The sequence below is a fragment of the Marmota flaviventris genome, chromosome 6, assembly GCF_047511675.1.
Source record: "Marmota flaviventris isolate mMarFla1 chromosome 6, mMarFla1.hap1, whole genome shotgun sequence".
NCBI lineage: Eukaryota > Metazoa > Chordata > Mammalia > Rodentia > Sciuridae > Marmota > Marmota flaviventris.
Genome location: NC_092503.1, coordinates 7,419,457 through 7,439,696, shown reverse-complemented (window position 1 = coordinate 7,439,696; position 20,240 = coordinate 7,419,457). Strand labels below are relative to the sequence as shown.

Here is a 20,240-nt window from a genome sequence, read left to right as displayed (position 1 = left end):
CTGGGGGGGGCCTTCCTGCGACACCATCCCGAGGGAAAAGGGCAGAAGAGGTGGGAGGAAGGGGGAAGGGGCCGAGCTCCTCCTTCCTCGGGACCCCTCTCCCATGTCAACGGCCTCGTCGCCTGTTGAACGCTCCGCCTCTTGGCACTGCCACACTGGGGCTAAGCTTCCAACACACGAGCTTTGGGGTCACGTCCACATAGCAGTTCTCCACTGTGTGGGGTGGAGCATAAACCAGGTCACAGGGAAGACCTGGGTGAAGGTTGCGTGTGTCACCGGGTAGCGTGCAGCATCTGTACTGTGTGACTCAAGCCTGTGCGTGTTCTGTTTCTCTCTCAACTCTGTCTTCACATCGTTTCGCTCACCGGAAATAGAGAACGCCCATTTCCTGGGACTCCTGAGTTTTTCCTTAGAGCAGTGGAAATTTTCTACCAAAATATTTTATTCAGAAACCCAATATTTAAAACAAACTGGACTGGAGCACCTCTGAATTTGGTGCATGGCTGAGAACTGAGCCATCTCACCTCCCATCCGCAATTCGTCCCTGCTGCCTTGGCCTCTGCCTTTTGGGGGCCAGGTCATTTCGCCCGTGTGCTCCTGTGCGTGTGGGGTCTGTGGCTCTCAGACACGGCCCTCCGTAAGACGTACTCCTGCCCTGTGGTGGCGTGTGTCTGCTGAGCCAGGCCAGGCCCTGGCTGCTTGCAGGACAACAGCAGTGGTACTGCTGCAGTGACCTGGCCACAGCACGTGGGTTGGCACTTGGTTGCCACGCCACCCAGGATCTTTGCCACTTAAGAGTATATGCCCATTTTTCTCTTTGATTCTGGAAGTTACAAGACTTATTGATTAATTTTCCCTCTAATGCCACGTTCAAAGGTAGAGCTTGACTTAATCCACAAAACCCAGAGTTGCTCTCTGGGTTAGGGTTCTCCCTCTGACCCTTGCTCTGTTGTTGTGAAGAGGCTCAGATGAGGGGCCAGGCAGGAAGGCTCTAGAGTGGCACTGAACTTGTGTGGGTAGCAATGGTCACTGCCGTTACCTAAGGTCTTGCATGGGATTCCCATGGTGGAGCGCTTGCCCTGCACCCAGATTCCTGAATCACATGGGTTGGGAGAGTGTTTCCATTCTGAGGTCAGCATTCCAACACATGGAGCCTGTGAGTGAAGGACGTGAGTTGGAGGCCAGGCCTGTGGCCGTGGTGATGGTGGTGCAGGCCAGGCGGCCGCCCTGCATGACAGTGCTGAGAGCAGGTGGATAACCCTCCGTGGAGCTGCACACGTGTTTTGTTCTTGCCCCGAAAGTAGGTGTGATCTCTGACATTGAGGCTTTTCCAGTGCACTCAACTAATGTCATTTTCCTGTTTCAGATGACAAAGTTGTTGTCACTTACACAAAAGGCTATCGCTGTGGTGAAAATAAGACTGCGTCCTCTGTGATAGAGCTGACCTGTGCAAAGACAGTGGGCAGGCCTGCATTCAAGAGGTGAGGAGAGGGGCTCGGCGGGCTCTGCAGAGTGCTCTCTGGTTTCCATGTGGGGGTTTGGCGGACGCCCTCGGGCCAGAGGATTCGGGTTGTCAGTGTGGGGAGGGGCTGGCTCTTGAGACTAGGGGCCAAGGGACCAGGGCTGCCCTCCATGGGAGGGAGTCCCAGGTGGAATGCTGACACACAGTTACCGACCAGTGCGATTTCCCTGGCCTCACTGTCCTTAGAAAATATGCTCCTGCTCTGGGTTTATTGCTGTGTGAGCCAGCTGAGCAGTGTGTAACTGGCCACTGTCTTTAAATGTCAAAGTAGAACCAAGGGCCTTGATGGTACCACTCAGCTGCTCAAGCAGTGGGACCAGCAAGCACCTGGGGTGTTCTTAGACTGTCTTGGAATTTTCCAGGAAGCAGTGTGTGGTGCCAGGAGTTTGGCCAACAGGGGGAGCAAGTGAGCTGCTGTCTAGGAAGAAGCCTGCAACTTCTGGAATCTGGGCTTGGGAAAGGGGAGTCTCAGAAACTGTAGAAGGACTTCTCCTTTTTGGTAGAGGGGACTGCCCCCAGGGCTCTTAACTGAGCTACATCCCCAGTCCTTTTATTTTTTATTTTGAGACAGGGTCTTGCTAAGTTGCTGAGGGTCTCGCTAAGTACTAAGGTCCGTCTTGAACTTGTGATCCTCCTGCCTCAGCCTCGTGAATACCTGGGATACAGACATGCACCTCGGTACCCAGCATCAAAGGACTTTTCAATATGTAAATCTGCGAAGTTTGTGAATTAGAAATTCTAAAGTCTAGGAGCAGATTTTAAATGTTGAACAGGGTCTAAATTTTAAAGCATTTGTATGGAATGCCTACCTGAGTTTCACATCACTGATATGCTATGCAGTCATCCTCCTTATTATGGTGCTGGGAAAAGGTGAATCAACAACCTTCCTGGCCCCGTTCTGACCCCAGGATTGCTCAGTGTGGGGCCAGCAGGTGTCCTGGGAGGCCCAGCTGCAGTCAGGGAGCCTCTGGGTCCAGGGCTCCTTCAGGGCCTCAGCAGGTTTCTGGTAGTTGTTTGCGTGTCTGGCCAGAGGGTGACGGCACGGCGTTGGTTTTCTCCCTTTAGGTTTGATATCGATAGCTGCACCTACTACTTCCGCTGGGACTCGCGGGCTGCCTGCGCTGTGAGGCCGCAGGAGGTGCAGATGGTGAACGGGACCCTCACCAACCCTGTGAATGGCAAGAGCTTCAGCCTTGGGGATATTTATTTTAAGTAAGTGAAACCTTTCCCTTCTGAGCATTAAAATGTACTCAAGCGTAAGCCAGCAGTTCCCTACCTAACGGGAGCCCTGTAAGATAAATAGGTCTGTGTGTCTGAGTTACGGTTGCTGAAGTGGTCATCATATTTTGCTTAAACCAAAGGGAAGCATTACTCAACTATTAAGGTTTAGCGCCAAAGATGGTGAATTCTCATGAGTGTAAAAATAAGGTCCCCCTCCTTCCTCACTTCCTGGGAAGCCTGGGGTCGAAGCCAAAGCTGTCTGGAAGCATGGCTGAGCAGGAGTCGTCTGAGCTTACCAGTATGTGGGGATGGAGGTCTGTTCAGCAGTGTCCCTGGGCTGCCGTGGGGTGCACTGGCCCTGGTGACCAGTCATGCCCACTGGCTGTACAGGGCAGCGTGAAGTGTGTGTGGCACTGGAGGTGGCATTGGAGAAGTGGCTCCTGCCAGAGTGTGGACCCAGCGGGGCAGGACAGTTAGATGGCAGATGGAAGTTGGTGCCCTAGTCGCTGCGGGGTCACGGAATTGCTGCCCTCGTTTGGAACAAGGAGACAGGAGGCATCCTGGACCCTGCAGCTCCTCTGGGGACTGGGGGTCGTGTGGTCATGTTTAAGTGTCCCCTGAGGGATTTCTGAGTCACTGTGTGTCTTCGCAGGTTGTTCAGTGCCTCTGGGGACATGAGAACCAACGGGGACAACTACCTGTATGAGATCCAGCTCTCTTCCATCACCGGCTCCACTAACCCCGCGTGCTCCGGAGCCAACATCTGCCAGGTCAAGCCCAATGACGAGCACTTCAGTAGGAAAGTGGGCACCTCCGACAGAACTAAGTACTACGTGCAAGGTACCGCTGCGCTCCTGTTGGGCTCCATGCCGACGCCCCGGGAGGGCCCAAACGTTCATCCCGAAACCGCCTCCAGTGGGAGTCTCAGATCAGGGTTAAGATAGAAACCTGGTTGGGTGCTGCGTTTTTCAAAACAGATCCCAGGGTCCCCGCAGGACCTGGGCATCCTGTGTGGGTGAAGCTCAGCTCAGCTAACACAGTGGGAACCAGGGCAGCCGGAGGCGCGGCCAGAGGCAGCAGCATCGCCTTTGACTTGGTTGTAGGCCTGGCACTGCCTTCTTAAGTAATATGAGGACATTAGAGGGGAGCGGGAGGCCGCACACAGCACCAGAAGCATTCCAGGGAACAGCGGGAGGTGCCACCAGCCTGAGCGTGAGAATGTGTGTGAGGGGAGGCCTTGTCCTGGTTGGTCATGAGAGAGTGTTCTAGAGGGCAGTGTGTGTGATCTTGTTTAAACGATTCATGTTTCGCTCTATACCTTTTCTATTTGACTTTTGAACCATCTGGATGTCTTAACTTTCAAAGTATGTTGGAAAGCCCAGCCTGCTCTGGGGTAAGGCTGAGAGAGCCCTGCCAGGGGGAGGCCGCCTGCCAGGTGGGTCCTAAAGGAAGCACCCGTCCAGTGCCCCAGTGCTAAGCATGTCGCTGGTGCAGTGCATAACCCGGGCGCCCTAGATGGCCGGGCGATACTGGCACTGGTTACAGAGTGTGACAGGCCTCGGGCATCAGGAGCCATGCCGTGTGTCTGCTCGCAGCAGCTGCGGTCCCTGGGGAAAGGGGGGGGTGCACATGCTGCTGTGTGGGCTGGTGCTCAGCCAGCTCCGTCCCTCCCTCATCATCCCACAGTGTAGAGTGAACGCCTCCTTCTCCTTTCTTACACTTCAGTGACTCCTCCAGTAATTTGGGGTCAAATGTGAAGGTCACACTGTCTGGGTGTGCCTCTTGCTGTCCCACATCCTCGGCGTAGGAAGAGCTGGGTTAATGTTGGTTGCCAGCTGTGGGATTGCATTGCAAGCCTTTGAGGTGCCCCCTTAGGCAGAGGAGGAGAGGCCAAGCCCCCTTCCTATATGGCTCAAAGGACCTCCATCCTGCAGGCCTCTGGTCCCCCAGCTCATGGCTCCAGCCATCTGTCCTCCATGAGCTCCGTGTCCTTCTGAAGCCTGGTGGCTTGATCTGGGCAGCTCCTTTGTTACTCCTCTGCCAGAGCCACCTCCATGCCGCCTCCTCAGGAAGCCGCCCTTCACGAGCCAGGGTTCCCGCCTCCTGGTGGGTCTGGGGGAGTGCTGTGCTGGTGAGGAGTGCAGTCCCTCGCTCCCCACAGGGTCTGCTCTGGAATCCCAGCCCTCGGGGTTCCGTGTGCCGCGTGCTGTGTGTTGACACAGTCCCTTTGAGACTCCTCAGTGTTCCCCTTTCCTGCACCAGAAAGTGGCGTTGGATTCCTGGTTCTTGAAGAAATGCATGTGAAATCTGCTCATTCACCGCAGCAGGAAAGGGAGCCTGCGGAGCCCTGTCCCTGTCTGGTTGGACAGGCAGGACCATCTGTTCAGTTCCTGCTTCAGCCACCCTGCGTGGGGACATGGCCACCAGCCACATAGGGTTCCCCTTGTGCTGACGCCATTGGCAAGCTCAGGGGCTCCCAGACCTGCCCTCCCATTTTGTGATTTGACACAAGAGCTCACAGCACTCACTGGGCACACTGGCCTCGTGCTCACGGCGTTTCAGCAGAACTACAAGTGTGGCAAGCCACCATGAGAAGACCCCACAGGCAGCATCCAGTCCACGGGGGTCAGAGGCCTGGGCCTTTGCTGCGATCCCCACACTAATGCGTGGCACCCTGGTATCCAGAACCTCTGTGGGGCTCCTGGGGATAGGCATGGTTGATTGGTTGGTCTCAGTCACCAGGTGGACAGGTGGGGCCTGACCAGTCCCACTCCAGACCCTGCCATTAGCCAAGGCTGGAGGCCAGACCTCTTCAGGGGGAGGTCAAGTCTTTAGTGCATGCTTATTGTTTAGGACAGGAGCTCTGTGAATCTGCAGCAGGAAACTTTTTTGTTGTTTGTTTTTTAAGCTCTGAAGGCAGAGTGCTTGTGGGTGGGACATTTGATGACATATCTTGACCTGTGATTATGAGTCTGTGTCAGCTTTTCGCAGACGGTGAAGTGTCAACTCAGTCCCTTACTGAGAGGCCGATGTGACAGTGCCCTTTCCCCCTTGACAGATGGTGATCTGGATGTGGTGTTTGCCTCTTCCTCCAAGTGTGGGAAGGATAAGACGAAGTCCGTCTCTTCCACCATCTTCTTCCACTGCGACCCTCTGGTGAAGGATGGGATCCCAGAATTCAGTCACGAGACCGCCGACTGCCAGTACCTCTTCTCCTGGTACACCTCGGCCGTGTGTCCTTTGGGGTAAGTGGCGTCCTGGGTGCCCGGCAGGCATACCCCTCTCTGCTCAAGGTGCAGCTCTGGGGTGAGTCTGAGCGTGTTCCCCCGTGCAGAGTACTCAGACACGCACACAAAGTGGAAGAGGACAGACCTCCTGCAGCCAGCGCCCTGCTTCAGTGGTCAGGAGGGGGGAGGCGCCTCTGCACGTCCTTCTCATGACCCACAGCTCTGGCACCTCTGCCGAGGACCTCCTGTAATGGATGGTCTCTTCTTGGTTCACTCTCTTCCTGCCTTCCCCGGCCACCATCCCATAAGCCTTCTTTCCTCTGTCCTGTGACCTTGAGATCAGGAGGAAGACGAACCCTCAGCATGTCATTACCTAAGAAGGGTGCCACAGCCATCAGGCAGCAGTGGCAGGGGTGACGGGGGACTTCTGGTCCCGCTTCTTAGCTCCTGTCGTTTCATTTTCGCTTCCCTTGGGGGCTAGCTCAGCAGAAGATGGCTTTTTCCTAATTTGTCCCAGGCACGTGGACACAAGGACTCTTGCCTACAGCATCACAGAGGGGTCTTGGGGCTGAGGTTTCACTCACGACACTTTAGCTTGTGAATATGTGTGGTGTTTGGGTGAGGTCATGGCAAAATACAAGGGTTAAAACTAGAAGTTCTTTGTGAAAGAAGCAAAACGCGAACCAAGAAAAACGTTAAAATTTAAAAATGAGCTTCCGGCACTGTTGGTGGAGGCAGAGATGCGGTAAACTGTTTTACCCCACCCTCTGCATGGAGGAGACCAGCCTCAGTCAGGCCTGCTGTGACTGGCAAATGGGGGCACGCCCTGAGGGCACAGTCCACAGGGCTTCAGGGATCCATGTCAGAGCCAGAGAGGAGCTTCCACGGGAGGCTGTGGAGTTGCTTAAGCCCCTTAGCAGGTTGGTAACGCAGTGAACGCTGGGGAGGGAAAGCATGAAGTACCCACAGCAGGCACACTGCCCACTGGAGGCCGCTGTCCTGGCTCCTGCTGGGATGGATGACAGGGCATGGTGACTGTGACCGCCACATGGTGGTCAGGCAGAGCAGTGTCTGCGTGGCTCCCCCGCAGTCTCCCCTCACATTTTATCCAAGTCTTTATTTTATGTGGTGCTGAGAATCGAACCCAGTGCCTCACACATGCTAGGCAAGCACTCTACCACTGAGCCACAACCCCAGCCGAATTATAGTTGCACCTTTTAAAATCAGATATAAATGTGGAAGACGGGTAGCGGTTGTCCTAACCGAGGGCCCTTAGTTCTCTCAGCTGTTTCCTGTGCACTCACCTCCGTGTTCCTAAGGAGTGTGTTTAGGCTTTGTTGACCTCCTGCAAGGCCAGGTAGAATCGGCTTTCTCAAGCTTTCTCTCACCGTCCCCTACCTTCCCCAAACGGCTGTTCACAGTTTTGCAGTAATCAGTGCAGATGTATTTATGCTTTTACAACATACAGAAAAGAACTTCCATAAAGTTAAAAACCTGCATCTGCAGATGGAGGGGCCCACCACTTGCCCCGCACAGGTGCAGCAGCCGCAGAGCGGCCCACGGTTGGGAAGTGCCACACCAGTGGGTGTGAGGAAGACTGGAAGCTGTAGGGAAGCTCATTTACTGAATTCAAGAACAGTTTTTTAAAAAATATTTAATTTCTGGTTACAGTTGGACACATACCTTTATTTTACTTATTTTTATGTGGTGCTGAGGATCGAACCCAGGGCCTTGCTAAGCAAGTGCTCTACTGCTGAGCCCCAGCCCAGCCCGGATTAAAGAACAATTTAAGAAGGATTATGATATTGGACAACAATATCAGTAAGCTGTATGTAAGCAGTAGAGTTTCTTGTTAGTTGGGAGGACCACGTTTAGACTTTTTATCCTGGTATGTATGCCAGTACTTCAGAAATAACCAACACAGTAATAGAAATAAGCACATAACCTCAAACAGTAGAGAAGAAAAGGTGCAATAAAGAAACTAAAGTCTCTGCAGGAAGACAAAAACGGGAGCAAAACAGAAAATGAGAGACAAGTAGAAATGACCTAAGGTGGTGGGAATGGTTGTCAGTGTCAGTCATGGTGGTGATGTCCACAGGCTGACCTTCTCTTACAAGACACGTGGTGGTGGTGGTGGGGGGGGTTCTTAAGAGCATCTGAATTTGCAGGGAGTGCAGGAAGCCTGAAAAGACCACAGGTCAAAGGCTAAGAAAACAGGCCAGGCCAACCACAGTAGGAAGGGAGGCTAGACCAGTGGTCGGACACCGTGAAATGGTGGAGAAAAATCTCTCGGGAGAGGGAGGACTGCTGGATTTACAAGGGCCAGCTCCCTGCAGATACAGGAGAGCTGAACTCAGCCCACCTGGGCCAGGAAAGCAGAAACCCACAGAACCACACTTGGGCTGAGGCCTCCTTTGCTGGTGTTTGCTGGGTCAAGTTCACAAAAAGTAACACGGTGAAAAGACGAGTTGAGCAGGCAGACAGAGAACCCTGTTCCCAGCCGCTGGGAGGCACATTCTCCAGCTCAGCCCCACTTAGCAAACTGTCACAGATCAACCACGGGAGGGCGGGTCCCTGAGTGGCTACATATGGACTCTGTACAGACTCAACACCTGACCCAGCTAAGTCGGGCACCAAGGCAGCCGATAACCAGGAAGTAAGTACAGCTGGGAACAGACCCCCGCCCAGCGTGAGGAAGACCTTGACACAGCCTGAGGACCCTGGGTGATGGACCTGGGCTGGGCCGTCCCGGGCTCCTGAGCGGCTGCACTGGTTTGGCGGGTCTGCTTCCGGCTTTGAGGGGAGAGGCCTTTGGGACTGAGACCACTATCCACGCAGAGGCCAGTGGGTAAGGCCCAGGGGCCTAGTCACTCAGAATGCCAGTCCCTCCTGCTCTTCCTTGCCTTTGTGGTGCTGTACGAGGCCGCTCGGGGAGGCTGAGCTTCTGAGCCTGGTGGCTCAGCCATCGCTTAGTTGCTCTGACTCAGTTATTTTGGAGCCAAACTTGTGACGGTTAAGTCAGTTTCTGAAGGAGCAGCCATACTGTGGGCAGCTGTTCTTGAGGTGTGTGGTGCGTGAGGCTGTGTCTCATCCCGAGTGGCCAGGTACCTCCATCACTGGGGAGGACCAGGACCCTGTTCTGCCGTTCTGTGTCTGCATGTGGTGACCCTGAGTGACGGGGAGCCGGCAGATGAGCAGCCTCAAGGCCTAACCCCGCCGTCCCAGAGCAGAAGGGGAGTTAGCCAGGCGTCCCCCACCCCACGCTGCTTCCTTCGTGTCCCTCCCTTGAACTCTTCATGTCATGAAAGTGCGCTGATGTCCCTGCAGTTCTGAATGTCGGAGCGTGGGGTTGGTGGAAGGCCTGGGGTGCTTCACCCGTGCTCCAGGTGGGCGGGGCTTGAGAGGCCACTGCCTGGCGTCCGTGCCCAGGCCAGCTTCTTCCAGGTTCTCCCCGCCCAGTTTTTGTTGGTGTTTTTCGTGTCCACTGGATCCGCTTTCACTGGCAGGGTGGAGACTGGCTGGAGTCTGTCCAGCCAGGGCTGGCCCCTTCCTGGGAACCCTTCAGTGCTGCTGTGGCGGTTGCGCCATCGAGTGACTTTGTGGCTTCCTAACTTGTGACATCCTCCAGGGTGGGCTTCGACGGCGAGAGTGCTGGACCAGACGGGCAGGGGCACAAGGGGCTCTCGGAGCGGAGCCAGGCCGTCGGGGCGGTCCTCAGTCTGCTCCTGGTGGCGCTCATCGGCTGCCTGTTGGCCCTGCTGCTTCACAAGAAGGAGAGGCGGTGAGGAGCGCGTCCTGACGGGGCGGCGGGGGCCGGGGGCGGTTCAGAGTCAGGGTTCGGGAGTCCCACTGCAACAGCGCTCCACGTCCTTGGTTCGGAGCTCCGTGGAACTCTGAGCAGGCTCCACAGTGGTGCTAAAGGTCTGTGCACCGCGACACGGGCGTGTGGTCGCCCAGCGCTGTGGCGCCATCCTTGGGCATGGCTCACCCGTGTCGTACACCTTGGCTCCTGGCCCGGCCCATGCAGAGCCAGGACACTGAGCTCCTGATGTGCCCGTCCCCTCCCAACAAAGGGAGAAGTGGTTGGGGTGGGTCTCAAGTTCAGGAGCGGAGCTCCGAGGCGCGACAGTGTGAGCCGGCCTCTGGGTACTCCCAGCATCTACCTCTCATCCTGCAGCCCTGGGACGCAGCAAAGTGGTCTGGTGTAGTCACACATGAAAAATTAGAAACCAGATGTGAGTGACACATTGTAGAACTGTGACCACTGAGAGGTGAAGCAGGATCTGAGCCCTGCTCTGTCTCCTTCCCAAGCCTGTGTTCTTCCCACGAACCACAAACAGCATCCGTTTACAGGCTGGCTGTCATCATTGATGGTCACTCAGAATGCCGTGCCCTGGAGGGTGATACGTGCTGGGCATGTACCCTTGTGACCCAGTCCTCAGCAGCTGCAGACGCTGGGCCGGCGGGCTGTGGTGGGTGTGGAGGGGGCTTGTTCTACCCTGGACCAATGATGGTCTCTATTTTCAACAGGGAAACCGTGATTAACAAGCTAAGCAATTGCTGTCGAAGAAGCTCAAATGTGTCCTACAAATACTCAAAGGTACTCGTCAGCTGAGCCTCTGGGGCCTGCTTGCCCGCTCATCAGTCAGTGCCCATGGTCAGCACCAGGGCGTGTGCTGCCCAGAAGACCACACGGGTGGGGGAGGAGGCTTGTCCTTCACTCAGCCCTCACCCAGCACCGTTGCTGGCTGTCCCCTCAAGTCTGTCCCACCGGGGGGCAGCTGGTTTTCTTAGGAGTGCTCGGTGCTTGGGCTGTCTGTTGGGGCTGTTCTTAAGACGCTGTGGTGGTGGAAATGGTGACTCCCAGAAGAGGCCCCACCTAGGGTAGTACTACGTCCGGCTCCCCCTGTGCTTTGCATTGCCAGATCGCCTCTAAAACCAGACTCTGGCAGAGTCCTCCCTATGGCTATCCACACACCACGTGTCCCCACCCCTGCCACTGTCGGCCCCTTGCCATCCGTGGGTCTCCTGGAAGAGGCCTCCTGCCCAGCACTGTTGAGGGGGGTGGGTCCGCACAGTGCTTCTAACGCTCCTGCAGCCCTCCGGCATGGCCTGCTCTTACTGTGAGTGGGCAGTTGTCACCAGCCCTGCTGGGGCCTGGGACCTGGAGGCCCAGGTGGGGACAGGGACAGTGATGGGCAGGTGTTCACTCTCTCCCTGGCTCCTGCAGCAGGGTGGACCCTGATGTGGGGAGGACGCGCAAGCAGAACAGCAGAGGGGAGAAGGGTGTCTACTGGGGCTCATGTGCCCTCTGCTCTTGCTTCCTGGCAGGTGAACAAAGAGGAGGAGACAGACGAGAACGAGACGGAGTGGCTGATGGAGGAGATCCAGCTGCCGGCCCCAAGGCTGGGCAGAGAGGGGCAGGAAAACGGCCATATCACCACCAAGTCCGTGAAGGCGGAGGCCCTCACTTCCCTGCACGGGGATGACCAGGACAGCGAGGATGAGGTCCTGACCATCCCAGAGGTGAAAGTTCACTCAGGCAGAGGAGCCGGGGCCGAGAGCTCTCAGCCCGTGAGGAACGCACAGCGGAGGGCCCTTCGGGAGAGGGAGGACGATCGGGTGGGGCTGGTCCAAGGCGAGAAGGCCAGAAAAGGGAAGCCCAGGCCCGGACAGCAGAAGACGGGGACCTCAGCCATGCTGGCGTCCTTCCACGACGACAGTGACGAGGACCTTTTACACATCTAACTCCGTGGTGCCTACAGGAGCGCGTGGAGCCGTGGGACAGCCAAGCACCTCCAACCAAATAAGACTTCTACTCGATGCTTCTATAGTTTGCCTTTAACAAAAACTGCTCCAAAGGGAAGAGTTTTTGTGACGGGGGGAGGGTGAAGGAGGCCGCACCACTCCTTCCTGCTGGTTTACAGGCCTCGGGACAGGCCTGCTCGAGTGGCCGGCGGGCGGTACCTCGTCCTTCCCACGCTCCGCCGCTCAGCGCTGCGCCAGGGCCGGGCCGGGCATCCGGAGCAGCGGCCGCGTCGAGGGAGACCCTTGCTGCTTCAGACCTGTAGGGTATCTGACCATTACTTAGCATCTTAATTCTCTCCCCCTATTTATTGACTTCGACAATTACTCAGGTTTGCAAAAAAGTGAAAATAGCTCCAGTTTCTTCCTGCCGGCAGGGTGGGGTCCGCGGCGAGAGGGCGGCTGTGCGGGCGGACTTGGGGGCTCGAGCTGGCCTGCAGCGTGCGCAGAGCTGGCGAGCGAGCGCCATTCTGTCTCTTCCTTTCTGCTTCCGTTTCTCGAGGGCACACACGGTGCACAGGGTCCCCGAGTGCCTGGGTTTGGGGGTTCGCCTGTTCTATGCCTGTGGCTCTCTGCAGGACACCTTCAACCCCAGTGGCCGCAGCACATTCATCAGTATTGCTTCCGCTGGCTGGCGAGCTCCACAGCCCACCCAAAGATTGGCTTTGTTCTTTTGTCTTTCTGTGCCTGTGAGTAGAGTTGAGATATCAGAGGAAGGAACTTCTCTCCAGGTTTGGGCTGTAGGTCTCATCTCTTCAGAGTCTCATAATACACCACCTTTACTGTGCTTATTTTTTTAAGAAAAAAAAAAGCGGTTATCAACCATTCGACCTATAAGAAGCCTTAATATGCACAGTGTGTGACTTACAGAAATCATGTGAGACTGTGGGCCAGCATCTCGCCCCGCGCTGTGCTTGGATCCGGCTCCTGGAGCCGAAGCCGGGGCACCCAGGGCTGCAGGATGGAAGGGCGGCCGGTGTTCCTTCTCTGCTGTGGACTCCTTTCTCAAAGTGTTCAATGAATGACTTTTCTCGCATTGTAGAATTGTACATAGACTCAGTGGTATTCATATACTGAAAAGCAAACCACCCTACAGAATTTCTTGGTTTGTGCCCAGTTTGGCTGGCTTGTTTGATTTCAACATGAGTGTATTTTTTAAAATTGATTTTTTTCTCCTTTTTTTTTCCCAATCAACTTTACTGTAAAATACAGTATTCAGCAATTTCAATAAAAGATAAATTATTAATTGGGCGTTCTCGCTTTTTTCCTCCTTGATAGTGAAGAACTTGCTGAGCTAGTGGCCAGTCTGGCCTTCTGTTGTTCAGAACATGTTTGCATTTGGGTGTTAACTTCAGTGTCCTGTTGAGCAGCGCTGAAGTTTCCCTCCGTGTGTTCCCCGTTGCTTGGTCCTTTGGTTCCCGTGTGCCTTCTCTCAGCTTTATCCAGATCTGATGTCCTCGTTCTTTCTAGTGGAACTTAGTCTCTTGTTGACCAAAACAAGGACTACGGTCATTTTACAGTTCTACAATAAAGCATCTTTGTATGCAACCCTACCTACCGTGGGAGTGTTCCTCCTGAATAAATTCACTGGTCTCCTCTCAACTTACTGATTAGTTATTGAGAGTTTACCTACATGTTGACATAAAACAGAAAATTACTATAGTGTCTCCTGTTTTCCAGCTTCTCCGAGGTTTCAGGTACCCTTGGTCAGCTGTCATAGAAAAATATTAAAGGAAAGATTTCAGAAATAAACAATTCATAAGTTTCAGGTTGTGCACTCTAATGAATAGATGAAATTTTGTGTTTTCCCACTCTGCGTACATGTGCGTCATCTCTTGGTGCAGTGTATCCACTTCATATATACTGTCCACCTGTTAGTCACTAACTAGGTATCATCGTGGATCTGGCCATGTTTGGTTGTGTGTGTGTGTGTGTGTGTGTGTGTGTGTGTGTGTTGGGGGGTAACTGGAGGTTAAACCCAGCTTCACACATGCAGGCAGGTCCTCTACCACTTAGCTATATTCTCAATCCTTTTTACTTCTCATTTTTGAGAGAAGGTCTCTCCAAGTTGTCCAGGCTAGGCTTGAAGTTGTGATCGCCCTGCCTCAGCCTCTTCGTAGCTGGGATTACAGGTGTGTGCTGACATGCTCAGCTTCTCCATCTCATCGCTAAATCACACGTTGGTTTTACCTTTTGTGTGTACATGTGATTTACAACATTTCTCCTGAGACAGGTGCCGCAGGGTCTTGTGAAGGTTTACGTCATGACCCAGGTCACTGCTGCTCAGGCATCATGTCCAGGGAGCTCTTCTCCAAGCCATGCCCACTTCTCGCTAGACCATGAAAGTCCTGGTGGTAAAGGGAGGGGGTTTGCAGGGACCTGCCGTCCCTCGGCAGGCTTGGTGGCCGGCTCAGGTGGGGTCCTGCTGCAGGGCAGCACTTCCTAGGCCCCTCAGAGACGAGGGAGTGTGTGTTCACATGGACTTCTTTCCTCGCCAGCTGCTCTTACAGGTGCTTTGGGGGAAACCTGCCCTGACAGCAAATAGGAATTCAAATGTTTCAGAGAAATGATCATTCACTTTTCTTCTAATGAGATTTTCTGTGCCCCGACTTCAGGCCTGTCCACTGAAGGGCAGGGCCACAGGATGCTTGGGTGGCCTATGGATGCTCAAGCAACCCATGAGAAGGAAGTCTGCAATGAAGAGGAAATGTGACTGAAGAGCTCACAAACATGTGAAACCCGAACTTCACCAGCCACCGAGACATCTCCTTACACAAGATGGGTCCTTTAGGAAGGGTACCTGTCAGTGTCCCTGATCATCTGGATGTGTGGGGGTAGTCTGATGCTTTGTACCTGGTGGGCCCACGAGTGCCCCACTCTTCTTGGGAGTCAGCCCACAATGGGCCAGTGTGTGCAGGGGTGATGACGGGGACACAGTAGATTTCTGGAATCCCCTTTGTCTGCCCCTGAAGGATACCTGGGCTCTGTGGGTGCAGCCTGGGGTCTTGTATTTCTCTCACTCCTGTGCCCTTGGCTTCTCCTGCCTCGGTGCCAGGCTTGTTGTGTGCCTGGACTCTGTTCGCTAGGATCAGTACATGCGCAGCTACGGCAAGCAAGAGGGAGCCAGCTGCTGTGAGGTCAGCAGGGGCGGAACAGGGCCAGGCAGGGGCAGCTGGCCCAACAGAGGCCCAGGGGCACGATGGCCACGTTGAGGTTGGGGACATGACTGAGAGGGGCAGCAGAGGTAAAGCTGAAGCCAGCCCAGAACTTGGAGCCTTATAGAGTCACAGGGAGGCGTTTGGACTTGCCCTGAGTGTGGCCAAGCTGCAGAGAGGCGGGGTTTGCTTTGAACAAAGTGGAGAAGAAGAAAGCAGGGGAATGGAGACCCTTGGCCTCTCGCTGGCAGGGCCGGGCAGGGAGGCCCTGGCTGTGCCGACGCTGAGATGAAGGCTCAGGCTTGGGCTGGAAGGAGGTCCAGGGAAGAGCACGTTCTCCTTAGATGGAGGAGAAGCCCAGGCTAGGCTTTGGGGGTTGGTGTTTGTCTCTCATTTTTACCGTGCACCAGCCAGATTCAGAAGAAAATGTTACCACGCTACTTTGACGGTTCTGGTGTCAGAAGGAATAGGATCGTCTGGTTTCACTGGTGGTTATCCCGGGTGGGCAAGGATGGAATCTGGGCCTGCCCAGCTGGTCCCATCCAGCCAGAGATGGCCTTGGGAACCCCCAGATACTCTGAACCAAGGAAAGGAAGGTGGGTGCAGGAGCTGGAGGAAGCCGGGGGCGTTTCAGGTGGGGCCTGGGACATTTTCCTGGGCTCCAGGTTTCTTTCCTTTTTTCCAATTTGGAGGCAGAGCGCGTCGGCAGTTCCGATGCACAGAGCACCTTATGCCTGACTCACCCTGGTGGTGCCCTCGCCAGACACTTGAGCACGGCTCCTGACAAACCGGGGCCTCTCCACATGGCCACGGGGCCAGCACCAAAGCCAAGACACGAGCATGGCTGCATCATTACTAGTAAGCCTCAGGTCCCACTCAGGTGACACCAGCTGTCACAGTGCCTGTCTCAGAAAAGGGCCTGAGAGAACTGCTGGGTCCAGTCAGTGTGGTCCTCTAGTCTCCTTCAGTCTAGAAAGTGTCTCTCTTAATTTCTGTGACCTTGACCTGTCAGGTCATTTTCCCATCCCACTCAGGCTCGAGTGACCCCAATATGCACCCTCCTCACTGCCCCCACCACCACCACTGGGAGGAAGCCTGTCTGGCTCCACCCCACCTGGTGGCCTTGGGACTTGATTGGTCAGGAGGGGTCAGGGAGAGGACCCCTGGGTAACTGCAGAATCATACTTGAATAGGAAGTCTTGTGGGCGGAAGGTGTGCGCTCACGTAGCAGCATCTCCCAGAGGGTGTCCCCTACACACCTCATGATCTGTATGATTTTAACAGATGTTGTACAGAAAACAAACAACAACAACAACAAAAAAAACCCAGAAAGGACCTGGGCTCAAATGAGTTTGTAAAATGCTCAATGGAAGTGACAGCCTTTCTTGCTATGAGATCTTTCAAGAGCTTTTAAGAAGAAGCGCCTGCTGAGTACACATGAAACTTCAATAGAAATGTGTCCAGGGAGCCTCCCGGAAGGAGTCGATATGTGCAGTGCTGGGAAATGCTCCCCTGGGCAGGGTTGGCTGTCACCCAGAGGGCCGAAGGGACTCTGCGGGTCCGTGGCTGTCCGCAGGAGAGCACGCTGTGGGTTCACAAGTAAGGGCAAACAGGTATAAGGAGAAGCACTCAACCTCACTGACCAGGAAGGAAGCGCAGATCAGAACCACAATGAGCTACTTCCTCAGCCCTGTTGACTTGGAGAGAAAGAAAGGAAGTGAGGTCAGTGTCTCAGTAGAGACCTGCAGGCCAGGTTCACTGCAGCACTATCCACACAGTATCCATCGACAAAGGGATGGATCAAAAAAGGTGTGTGCACCTACAGCAGGTGCTCTGCAGCCTTTAGAGAGGAGGTTCTGCCATCTGCAGCAATGAACGAATCTAGAGAACACTGTATTAGGTGAAACAAGCCAGACTCAAGACCATGCACACCACCTCACTGTACGCAGAATATTAAAAACTCACAGAGGCAGAGAGCAGGATGGAGGAAATGGGAGATGTGGTCAGAGGCCACAAGCGTCCCCTGTTATGAGATGTGCAGGTTGTGGCAGCCACCCTAAGGGTGGCAGCGGTAGTTACTAATACTTGATAGTGCGCTTGAAGTTTGCCAGAGGGTAGACCCTGCGTCCTCCCCACACACGAGGAGGTGATTAGGTGCCCGGTGTGTTAACTGGCTCCTCTGGGGATTCGTTTCACAGGGACACACATATGAACCATCACATTAGACACCATAAATGTGTCTGATTTTTATCTGTCTGGCTGCCTCAGTAAAGCTGGAAAAGCAAGAGATATTGAGGCCTGAGAGAAGATCAGTGCCTGCTGCCTCAGAGCCCCCTTTCCCCAGAAGCCTGCCCTCTGCCCCAAGCTCCCCCTGGGGAGTTCTGTCCCCTGGGTCAAGCTACCCAAGAGTCGACCTTGGCAGCTGTGCTGAAGTCCAACTGGTGCTTCTGAGCCCTCCTTCATGTTCCCCTGCATCTGAGAGCCGGGTACAGAGATTGCTACGGGTCAATTGTGTTTCTCTAGTTATCTACTGAAGTCCTAACCTCTAGGACCTCAGAGCGTGACCGTATTTGGAATCAGGGTCTGTACGGAGATGATCGAGTTGAAGTGAGGACATTAGGCCACTGTGACTGCTGTCCTTGTGGAAAGAGGGACAGGTGTAGAGGGAAGGTAATGTGAAGGGGCCCAGGAAGAAGACAGGCACCCACAGGCCAGGCAGAGAGGCCCGAGCAGGTCCTGCCTCACAGCCCCCAAAGATACCAGTCCTGCCGACACCTCCATTTTGGCCTTCCAGCCCCCAGAGCTGGGAGACGGCCCATTCCTGTTGTTGAGCCCCAGTGGGTGGCACTGCATTGTGGCAGCCTGGGGAAGCAGGTTCCGAGATGCAGGCTCCCCAGAGCTCAGCCTGCCTCACACACCGTGGCCCCTGGGTGAGGAGCCTGGGGCAGTGGCCCTTGGTCCAGGATGCCCCTGCCATGCCCACTCACTGCTTCTCTGTCCCTTGTGGCCTGTTACAGCCCATTTCATTACGATTCAGTGAAAATGAGATAAAATCATTTCCTTATCCATTCCAAAAGATGGTCCCAAATATCTTTCATCTACCAGGTTGCATGCTAGACTTGTGACAGGACGAGAAATTGTGACCATCCCTTCCCACCTGAAGCTCTGGGAGGTGAAAAATCTCCCTTCTACCCTCAGTTCTCTGCTGCAGCCCCCCTAGCAGACCACAGATTAGTGAGAGAAACCAGTTTAGGACACACGCACCTTGTACACACATGGGAGAAACTCAGGGGCAGAGTGACAGAGGTGGCTTGGAGCTCTGTAGAGAAATGACAGGATGAAGGAATATAGTTTTGGGCTTCTCGGGGTGGAAAACTGTAGGAAGTACCTATGTCTAGCAATACCTCTTATTTGTGGTTTTGCTTTCTGATTTCAGTTTACCTGAGGTTAACTGAGGGATAAAAATACTAAATGGAAATTCAATATTTTTTTCCAGAAATAATTCTTAAGTTAAAAAAAGTTTTTAACAGCATATTTCCATAATTTTTCTATTTTATTACTGATTTTCTTTTATAATTCAAAACTTTATTATAGGTATATGCAGGAAAAAACAGAGTCCCTAAAGAGTTTGGTGCTATTTGTGCTTTCAGGCATCCCAGAACATCTTGGAAGGTGTCCTCCATTGATAATGGGGACAACTGTATGGGAAACTCACGGCAGATGAAGGCTAGTTAGTCACGTGTGCTGTGTAGACACCTCTGGTGCCCTCACCAAGATGAAGAGGGTGGTCTCTAGTGGTCAACCTTTATCCACCTTAGGGAAGAGAGGAAGAAGGACAACTTTGAAAATGTATGACCTACTTGAAGGCCAATGAGGAAGAGGAGGCCAGAGAGCGTTCCTCACATCTACTTCTTAATGGCTTTCAGGTCAAAGTAATCCTTAGGCCCAAGTGACGTGTCTTAGGGTGGCATATTCAGCAGGAGCTGACAGACTCATGATACAGGGTCACATGTGCTCTCCAGGGGACTGAGGCCGTGGGTACCATGTAACTCCTTGTGACTGGCGTTTGGATCCCCTATTGTGCCCGTGTTAGTCTGTCTGGGCTGCAGTAGTTCAAGGCCATCGGCTGGGTGGCTTACCCCACAGACATTTACTCTCTTGGTTCTGGAACTATTCTCTGGGACCCCCACCCAGCAATGAACTATGTGAATACGCAGCCTCAGAGTGTTGGAGATGTGGCCAGAGGGCCTCGGAGAGGGGAGCGGGGATTTAACGCGTGGCTCTGGATCACCTGTGTGCTCAGCAAGTGGGGACAGGAGTGTCCTGGGAGCGCAAGACAGACTCAGACCTGAGGTCGCCAATTGTCTCAACTTACGACTGCAGTCTGGCAGCAGTGGCCTGCAGGACAAGGAGGCCTGGGTCACTGTCAGGATTGGAGTGGGGAAACTGAGGCCTCAGACCTGGAGCAGCTGGGAGCGGACAGGTGTGCTGGGGAGAGGCAGGGCCTTTGAGGCCCTGGCTGAGACCCCAGCTTCTCAGCAGCATGTGACAAGGGTCCCCTGATGAGCTGGAGGTGAAGATGCTGTGTTAGAAGGTGCTGGGGTTTAAGGATGTGCCCACCATGGCGGTTCCCTGGCAGCTGCCCCCTCACCCTCAGGATTGCTGGGTGGGCAGCGGGCCCAATTCCCGGGACCAACTTGCTGAGTCATGGCTGACTTCCCAGCTTGTCTGTTTCCTGGCACCCGGCAACACTCCTTCAGGCAGAGACTGGTCAGCCCCCTTGTGCAGATGGCCACTTCACCGGAAGGCCCCCTGGATTCCAGGCAACACCTAGAGTGGCCTAGGAGGCCCATGCCTCCCCGCCACCCCCCACCAGATCTGGGCTTGCCCTTGGACCTGGCTTCCTCCTCTCTTTCCAAGTGACCGGGCTTTGAGTGAATTGATTACTGAGACTTGGCCTGAGCCTGCCACATGACATGGGGCAGGTGACCTGCTGTCTTGGTCTGTTCTGGGTTGTTACAACAAAATATCTGAGATTGGGTAATTTATAAAGAAAAGAGGTTTATTTTGGTTCATGGTTCTGAAGGCTGGGGAGCCTAAGAGCATGGTGCTGGTGATGGCCTGGTGGTATCTCAGGTCAGACATCAAAAGTATAATTGGGGACATGTGGAGAAGAGAGGGGACAAAGTGGGCTGGACACTACCTAACAACATGCTCTTGCAGTAACTAACCTGTTCTCCAGGCACCTACGTTAATCCCTTCGTGAGGGTGGAACCCCATGACCCAAGTACCTCTTAACGTCCCCGCCAC

General features: G+C 54.3%; 1 protein-coding gene across 1 annotated transcript in view; it reads left to right on the top strand.

Annotated features, from left to right (window-relative positions):
* Igf2r (insulin like growth factor 2 receptor) overlaps positions 1-13,021 on the top strand; it is a 96,339-nt gene extending 83,318 nt beyond the window's left edge. The window contains exons 42-48 of the mRNA XM_027939585.2: positions 1,367-1,481; positions 2,588-2,734; positions 3,396-3,583; positions 5,802-5,988; positions 9,599-9,751; positions 10,501-10,570; positions 11,302-13,021. Of these exons, the coding sequence (XP_027795386.2) occupies positions 1,367-1,481; positions 2,588-2,734; positions 3,396-3,583; positions 5,802-5,988; positions 9,599-9,751; positions 10,501-10,570; positions 11,302-11,718 (1,277 nt within the window). The 3' untranslated portion in view covers positions 11,719-13,021. The remainder of the gene's footprint in view (positions 1-1,366; positions 1,482-2,587; positions 2,735-3,395; positions 3,584-5,801; positions 5,989-9,598; positions 9,752-10,500; positions 10,571-11,301) is intronic.
* The last annotated feature ends 7,219 nt before the right edge of the window (positions 13,022-20,240 follow it).